Source organism: Nicotiana tomentosiformis, chromosome 2 (genome assembly GCF_000390325.3).
Source record: "Nicotiana tomentosiformis chromosome 2, ASM39032v3, whole genome shotgun sequence".
Classification (NCBI taxonomy): domain Eukaryota; kingdom Viridiplantae; phylum Streptophyta; class Magnoliopsida; order Solanales; family Solanaceae; genus Nicotiana; species Nicotiana tomentosiformis.
Window position 1 is genome coordinate 4645700 of NC_090813.1, and position 9279 is coordinate 4654978.

Genomic DNA, 9279 nt, shown 5'->3' on the forward strand with positions numbered 1-9279 from the left:
CTCCTTTATTTTATTTTTTTTGGGTTTTGGAGGAGGGGAGGGGTTTCGAGAGTTGTGATAAGAGAGTAAAGCCAGAAGAAGCTTGAATGACCTAATCAGGGCTAAATTCATTACATTGGAACAGGATAAAAACTAAATGGAATAGGGCAAAATGTGGGAGCAATATTAAATTCTATAATCCAGATAGCTTTATTACAGAGGAGATTTAATCAGCTTCATTTTCCCATTATCAGTATTCTCCCATGAGAAACTCACACTCGGGCGGATTTAAATTCTATGGGTTCAAATTTTAAGGTTTTTAGAATTAAACTCTATGGGTTCAGATGCACATTTTATTCCTTTGGAAAGAACTTAATAGGCAATAAATTTACCCGATCTAAAGCAGTAGACTATTGTAATTTTACCCGCGTATGATATTTACATTAAACTAAGCAATTTAACCTTATCAGTTAAAAAATAAAGTAAGAATACATATCGCTTAAGTATAGTTAGGTTATAAATATATATATATATGAAGGACATAGCTCTTATATTCATTGGTTCGGCGTAAATATGGGGTGCAGATAAATTTTTACTTGTGTCTCAATTAAAGTAAATTGCATCCTTCATTTAAAACCAGTTGTTTGTCTCTTCTCTTTTGTTCATAGAACTCCTTTATGTATTGATTTGGGCTTAAATGAACACTTATGGTACTCAAATTGACCCAACATTTTTGAATGGACAACTTATGGTTTAGTTACAACCCTTATATGAACACATTACTCGCACAATCTGCTAAATTTGGAGGTTCTTGACAGCTTACACATTTAATGAATCAAAATTGACACTCATAGTAAATGGATAAAAAAAAATAGTTATCCAATTATTTTATCCATTAAGACAAGAGTGGATTGCTCTGGTGGTAGGCACCCTCCACTTCCAACCAAGAGGTTGTGAGTTCGAGTCACCCCAAGAGCAAGGTGGGGAGTTCTTGGAGGGAGGGAGCCGATGGTCTATCGGAAACAGCCTCTCTACCCCAGGGTAGGGGTAAGGTCTGCGTACACACTACCCTCCCCAGACCCCACTAGTGGGATTATACTGGATTGTTGTTGTTGTTGTTGTTATTTTATCCATTAAAAAATGGGTTGAATGATGAACTTTTTAAAAACGGGTCAAATATTGATAAGAATCATATTATCCACTTAGAAAATAGATAACTAATGGGTTTAACTTTTATATTTGTAAAACCTCAAATTGGGGATTCTTCAAGTTTAGGAGACTAAGAATTCTCCAACAGTGATCATATTCAAGAAGTCACGGATAATATGGATATCCGTTTCATTCGTCGACTAACCCATTTTTTTATACGTATTAAATATGGTTCGATAATTTATTCATTTTTTGCATTACCCATTTTCGACCTGTCTTATATCCGAACCGACCCACTAGTTTGGCACCCCTACTCATAGTATGTATCTTTTCCTTATCATCTAGATTTTGACATTTTTGGACATCCATAGGTGAACAATATATCTTTTCCTTCTCATGTTAGGAGCAACTTTATACAATTATCATTATTTATTAGTATGTGAGCACACGCCCCACTTTCAACGAAGTGAAAAATATACCAGTCAAATTAGTAATGGCCTACAAGATGATAAATGTTGAAAAAGTTAATATACCTGTTTCGAAATTCAAATGTACTATATATGAAATAAATTGATAATGTTCGCAACTTTCTAGAAAAAGCAAAAGGTGCTAACATTTTTTTATGAATCTATTTCTCATTATATTAATAATCAAGTAAAATTATATCATTAAGAAGTTCTTTAACCTTTTAAGTTTAGTCGTTGATATCCTCTATGATGACATTTTTTCGCTATGATTATATGGTATTCCATCATTTTATTTTATGTGTTTTAATTTGACTAACACATAATTTACGAATATAAAAAAATTAAGCTTGTGGTACTACATTAAATGTGTAGATAACATACCAAAAATAGCCTTGAATTTTGTGGTTTTAGACATGTATTGTTGTTCCAAGAGGGAGTGTCATTAAGCTAAAACATGGATGTTGAAACTAAAAGCTTACTAAATATAAAGGTAATATTTTTTCAAATTAAAAAAGAAAGCAAGATATATAAATTGAAATTGGAGGAGTATTAATTTGACAACAACAAAAGAAGAAGAAAATATCTAGTGATGCTACTATATCATTTCTCGACTATAACGACTTGACTATCCATTACAAAATTGTAATATTACGTAGTATTATTTAACGGAGACAGACAAAATATCTACTTCAAATGTGACTTTCATAAAACCTTAGTCACCAGTGGAGATCACCAACTATAATAAAATAAACAACAAAAAGTACAAAAAATATTCATAATATCCTTTTCACCTAATATGTTTCAGTGTCATGGTCTAACTTTGTTGCAACAAAACAAATTTAATGGACGCATGTAATATTCCACCCTCTTTCACCCACTCACTATATTTGATTAGGAAATAGGAAAGTTCAAATAACAAAGTAAAAGTAAGCTTCTTTTTCTTTTTGTCTCTCACTCGGTAACTTGTACTCCATATGAGATTCAATTAATTCAAATTAGCATAGGAAAGTTTCACTTTATTTTTAGGGACAAAGGAATACTTATCATTTACTCAACCTTTCGGGGTCGTTTGGTACGATAGATAAACAAAAATAATTTTTGAATATAAATTTAGTATCGTTTTATCCCTTATTTTGATACTAATTCTGAAATAAGTAATTTCAGGATTAAAAATAGTACCGAGATAACTTATACCTACTAAAAAATAAAATAGTAATCCCAAGATAAGTTAACATAGGATAAAGCTGTAAAATTAATAATTACAGAATTAATATAATAAACCAAATAAGTAAATAAAAAATAATATCAGAATAACTATCTCAATATAATCAATCTCAATATAACTAATCTCAACATAATTTATATTCCGACCAAACAAACCCTTGGTGGTGTAAAACTAAACTTTAGGGATTGATAATGTTGATTATTACGTATGACGTGGGCATCTTGAAAGCCTTTAATATTTTATTCGTGATTAGTCTTACACGTGTCCTTTATCTGACGACTACAAGGTCACGCATCGATAAATTGACGTAAGACAAGAGCTTAATATTAACCAATGGGTAGTCTTCTCGTGTTTTCTTTGTTTTTGGTTTTGACTGATAAGATACGACGCGTGTGTAAATTGTGTATGGTGGTCCACCATTACCTACTATACTATTTGTGGGCTCCTCTCAAGCAAAGCATTTCTCGCCGACACTACTTTTTGAGACAAAAGCAGAAAGTGATTTTTACAATTAAAATGGTGAAAAAAGTTTTCTGAAATTCTTTTTTCAGTTTTTTTTCTAATTGAAAGTTTTTCACTTCTATTGAAGAACGCAAAATCATTTCTTCCTTCTTTCTTTTTTTTACGGTTTTTAGACTGGAAAATAGTCAATTTACCTCCGCAGTAGTTTTTCAGTTGAAAATTTAAGTATATTACTTAGAATGTTAATGTATGTTTATGTAATTTGTGATGGATCTTCAATTGAATTTCAACATGCCAATAACACCTCTTGCAATGCTGTAAAAAATCTTGTGCATTTATATGTCTAATTCGTAGTAACCTCTAATATGTAAGCAATTTGAATAGAGAATTGCTTTTCAATCTATAGCTGCAAAACTTAATTACTAGAGAAAATGTGCATGAATATTAAAGTTATTTTATGCAGTGGTTATTATAGGGAGAATGCGCATGAATATAGTACAATGAACATAAAAAAAAAAAGCATGTGCTCTAAAGATTACACTTTCATTTATGGATCTTGATAATTACATGAGATGAATGCCTCCTTGTAGTCTTGGTCTATAGTTTTAGCTTTTTGAATTATATAATTAGCATACGATGATATACTTCTTACCATTTTTATAAACAAAAAATAGCTTTTCAATACTAAATGGAGTATTCAATATAGCTAACGAGTGTTTATAGTCTGTTTGGCCAAGCTGAAAAAATCAGCTTATTTTGAGAAGTGCTTTTTAAAAAGTACTTTTGGAAAAAAACAGTTTGTGTTTGACTAATCAATTTGAAAAACACATTTGAACAATAATTTATGCTTGGCCAAACTTTTCAAAAAGTACTTTTATGTGTCAAATTACAAATAAAGACATGAAGAGATTTGCTTAATAGTTAATATTATATAAGTAAATAAATAATTATAAATATTTAATATTAAAGATAATAATTAATTTTTATTTTATTTAAGTAAAATATAAAAATAAAATTAAAAAGTACTTTATTCTTTCAAGATAATTTAAATATATCAAAAAATCATCCAATAAATATGAAAGTTCATCCCAAAAGTCATTTTATATTACTTATTAGTTTAAACTAAGTAAGGCTATTTTGGTATATATAATATTTTGTAAAGGGTATTTTTGGTAGGAAGAAAAGTCAAAACTGCTTCTGCTTCTGGAGAGAAGCTATTTTTTTCTGCTTTTTCAAAACTGATTATGCTTCTAGCCAAAAGCACTTTTTTTTTTAAAAAAGCACTTTTGGCATGGTGAGAAGCTTGGCCAAACAGGTTATTAGTAAACTTTGTTATGTCATTATTGATCATTTTATTTATTGCGAGAAAATGCTTTTATAAGACTAAAATAGTTCAAAAATACTATTAATGTGGTGTGACATTATCCGCTTTGAGCCAAGCCCTTATGGTTTGCCTCAAAAGGCCTCATCATTAAGAGATGATCGCCAAGCTTGTAAGGGTAAGTAAACCGAGCCCCGCACAATCATCGTGTCATCACTATACTAATCTTGAAGAATCGATTGTTGGGCTAAAACAACTTAGAGATACTCTTAACATGGTGTGATATGATATGTTTTGGACCAGCCCACGTGATTTTTCCCAAGGCCCCACACCATAAGAGTATCCAACAACTTATATGTAGGTTCCCAATCTTTTCAGGTACGTACCAAAGCGAAACCTTTTTCGCACACCCAATAACTTTATTACAAAAACACATGTCGCAGTAAGATAACGTACACTAAATATACATAAGAGTTATACTGCTAACGAATATCTAACTCTTCAAAAATACTTCCAAAAAACCATTTTAACAAAAATACTTATTAAAATAAACATTTTTTGAAATACTGGCTAAACATGACTATTAAATCCTCAATGCAAAGTAGTACACTAATTTCTTGCACTCTTCTCATTCCTTCCTTCGTGGAGTTACTATTCCTACGTGCATGTGTGGCTCGTACGACTGGACCATCCTTAGATATTTATTTATCTTTTCCACTCGTTCTTTAGATTTGACCATATCACAAAATCAAGGTAATTATCTAATTAATTCTTTTCCTTTTAATTTCCCTTATATTATTTTGCACTTAAACCCCACCTCCTCCCACTACTAGAACTCAACCCAAATACACACTAAAAACCAAAAATCTAAAAGTAGAAAAATATTGATATGTTGAATTATCAAAGACCTAGTGCCATAGCAAGTAGTAGCAGAGAAAGTCTTCTTGTTCAAGAACATAATAATCATGATCAAGATCATCAAGAAGAAGAACAAATCAGAGACATCTATGCTCTGACCCCACCAAGGCCTCCATCAACAAATCGTGGCCGTCAAAGAGAAACTTGGGAAACTAATAGCCATAGATCATCTACAAATTTATCAACAGCCAGTACAGAAATAGCATCAAGTGAGAATTTCTCAACCATGAGTAGAGAATTCAATGCCTTAGTTCTTGCAGGATCTTCAATAAGCAACAACCATGGTAGCGAAAACGACAGCAACAACAATAATAATAACAATAGCAATATTTTGGGAAGAATTGGTGAAGATGATTATGAAACAATAGAGGAAACAAATCCTTTAGCTATTGTTCCAGATAATTATAGTAACCCTTTGAGTTTGGACACTATTAATAATCCTTCTTCTAGAGATCATGTGGTTAGTAATTCTATGAGTGGAATTAACCATGGAGAAATTACTGTTCAAAGGGTGAAAAAAGAAGAGGTTGAATCAAAGATTAATGCATGGCAAAATGCTAAAATTTCAAAGATTAATAACAGATTTAAGCGTGAAGATGCTGTTATTATTGGCTGGGAAAGTGAAGAGGTTCAAAAAGCTACTTCTTGGATGAAGAAAGTTGAGGTACGTTACATCCATTTGTATTTATTAATTTTTTTTCATGTTTTACTTTTTCTTTTATTTGTTCTTCCCAGTCTTTTTACATTCTGTTTTCCAATTTTCTTCAAACCTCCAGTTGGTTAATATATTTTTTCTGGTTATCTTTAGTTATCCTTTCTTCAACACTAACTTAAATTTTCACCTTGTTTATTATGGATTAAGAGTTTATTTTACTCTATTTTTAAATTGGTTATGAGTTTATATGTTATCGTAAAGTCGTTAATTAATTGAGATTTGACTTTGACAATAAATTATAAGAAAAATTGGTTGTCAAATAATATTAAGTTGTTCATTCTAATCAGCTTAATTTGCAGTAGTTTGCGTGATCGCTAAAAATCAGGACTTTTTTTTTCCTACAATATATTGATTGTGCACATGATTGGTTCAGTTTTATACACCACTAATTAATTGGAGGTTGTAGTGATAAGGAGAATATGCTTGGAATTTGGTTACTAAATGAGTCCAATAATAGTCTGACTGCCCCATTTGCACTGCCCTTCTACGATGGGAATTCTTAAAATTTAGTACTCCTTCTGTCCCAATTTGCGCAAAGGAGTTTGGATTTCGAGATGGTCAAAAGAGTTTTTCATTGAACGTAATTTTTTCATATGTTTTTTTTTAGATATTTTGAATTGTCATTTATTGTAACTTATAGTATTTTCAACGTAGTTTTCAAATATTGCAAAAAACTTAAAGATTATATGTCTGAATTCACGATTAAAAGTAAGAAGTTTGACTCTCGAAATTCGAGTTCCGCCGCATAAATTGTGACAGAGAAAATAGTATATATTAGGAGTCTTTGTAATTCTAGTTTAGTTTAGGTATTTTATATATAATCACTGTGATTTGTAAACCTTAATTATCTTGTAAATGTTGCCTATCTGTGTCGTTGCACCCTGTCTACTTGATTTTTCAAGTTAACCATATTCACTTATTACAACTAGTTACAAGTAATTATTTTGAATGATCTGATAATATAAAGTTTACTTAGATTGTTCGTGAATAAAAGTTAAAGTCGTTTGAAAGTAGTGACTGAATGATTGAACATTTTCTTCAATTGAAATGCAAGCGCAACAGAGTATGCGATCAAGAATGTTCACTAGTTTCTCTCTTTTCTTTTATATTTTTATTTATTTATTTATTTATTTAGCGTCTTTTTTTTTTTGGTCTTTCAGAGGAAGCTGGAGGAGAAGAGAGCAAAAGCTCTTGAGAAGATGCAGAATGATATAGCAAAAGCAAGGAGAAAGGCAGAGGAAAGAAGGGCATCTGCTGAAGCAAAGAGAGGAACAAAAGTTGCTAAAGTTCTTGAAATTTGCAACTTGATGAGAGCTGTTGGCAGAGCTCCCGCTAAGCGTTCCTTCTTTTAATTCATGGAATTAGTTTTTGTTAGTATTAGAAAACCAGTTTGTAAAATATATTTTTTGGAATTTAATTAATACTGTAATATGTTAGTCTATAGGGATCCCTTCTCTTTTTTGAAACGATAGGGTATCCCTATTGACATAAAATAGTAGTACTAGATGCAAGACTTTCCAAAAAAAGAAAAAGAAAAAAGAAGTTGTGTTTGCTTGAAATATCGCATTGAGCAAGATGAAGTCATGCTAAATCCTTCCTCTTGAGTGTATTAGAATATAATGAGAATTTTGAGTGATTTGTACAGATTTTTGGAAGTTACATGTATTTTAATGAGCTTAATTAAGAAGATATATATGTGAATTTAGAATTGTTATGCTTCCCTCTTTCTTTCTATTTAATTTAGATCGTCGATGATGCTGAAAGGTCTGTCTTGTGCTTTCAACTTTCAACAATAAAATGATCTTAGTCTAAAAGTCTATAGTGATCTTAGATTTTATATTTTTTGGGGTGCTCTTGAAATTATAACTAGGCGTTATCTAAATTTAGAATAATAAAATGAAGTCTCGCGAAGAGAAAAAGGAAAACGATTTGTAAGGCCATTATTCACTAAAGCATGCAATACCATAAACTCATAAAGAGGACTTGTAGATAAGACTATTTCTAATAGAATTTGTATTATATACGGTGATAACGTTAGAAAGTTTTACAATTAAGGTTATTTAATATGTGATATATATAATCTAGGAGTATTCGTTACTAATTTAATTAAATTACCAATTAATGTTATCATAAAAATGTATCTATAGTTATCTTATAAGTGATTTAATTATGTAAATATTCTATTTTATTTGTTAGTGTATATATAACTTAAATTATATTGTCGCTAATTCGTTAATAACAACACAATGATGATGTAATTAAGGGTGCCCCACAACAACAAATTAGGTATACTAATTAATGGTCAATACGCGTTAAGCTTTGTTGAACATGTTAATTATCGATTTATCGTTTTGTCTTTTCACTGTACATGTGGCATAAGGTAGCGGACTTTAGGTTTAAAAAAAGCCACTGTTTCCTATCTTTTCTAAACAGTTCAGAAATAAATCTATAGAAAAAGCATTAAATTAAGCACAAAAATAATTTTTTTTGCGTGCAAGAATAGCAATTCTTCAATTTCAATATTTTAAGTTTTTTTTTAAACATATCATTAGGACGAGCCTTTTCAATTAAATTAGTTGATTTATTTTTTCAATTAAGAATAACATTTCTGGTACATAGGTTACTAGTTGAGAAAATGACAAAAATAGTTTCTTATGTTTAAGGGTAGACTTAAAATAAACGCTTAAAAATACTTTTATAGACTGGTCCTTTAAGCTTGTCAAAAATAAGCACTCATGGTCTTCGTCAAATAATTACTAATTGTTAAATTTAAGGGGTCCATGAAAAAAAAAAGATGTAACGAAATAGAATACTATGAAAATGAAAATAACAGATGTTAGCAATGCGACAAATTGCATAGTTTTCTTTTTCTACTAGTTAGCAGGAAAATAGGAAAGACCAAACTACTGTAATTCGAAATTATTATAATGTGATTCAGACTTTGACATTTATTATTGGAGTGAAATTGATACCAGATGGCAACACATAATTGCTATTGGAAAAGTTTCGACCTTAGAATACATTTGGCAAAAAAGTCCAAAAC

The 9279-nt window shown here is 30.4% G+C and overlaps 1 protein-coding gene across 1 annotated transcript; it reads left to right on the forward strand.

Moving 5' to 3' along the window:
- The first annotated feature begins 5411 nt into the window (after positions 1 to 5411).
- On the forward strand, positions 5412 to 7956 carry LOC104113393 (remorin 4.2-like). The gene is made up of 2 exons (XM_009623543.4): positions 5412 to 6185; positions 7397 to 7956. The coding sequence occupies exons 1-2, from the start codon at positions 5493 to 5495 to the stop codon at positions 7586 to 7588; spliced, it is 885 nt and encodes a 294-aa protein (XP_009621838.1). The 5' UTR covers positions 5412 to 5492; the 3' UTR covers positions 7589 to 7956.
- The last annotated feature ends 1323 nt before the right edge of the window (positions 7957 to 9279 follow it).

Bases quoted from the DNA above. Each gene is read 5' to 3' on its own strand.
- LOC104113393 (XM_009623543.4), top strand. From the start codon at position 5,493: ATGTTGAATTATCAAAGACCTAGTGCCATAGCAAGTAGTAGCAGAGAA. The intron at 6,186-7,396 runs GTACGTTACATC...TTGGTCTTTCAG, and splicing joins CTTGGATGAAGAAAGTTGAG to AGGAAGCTGGAGGAGAAGAG.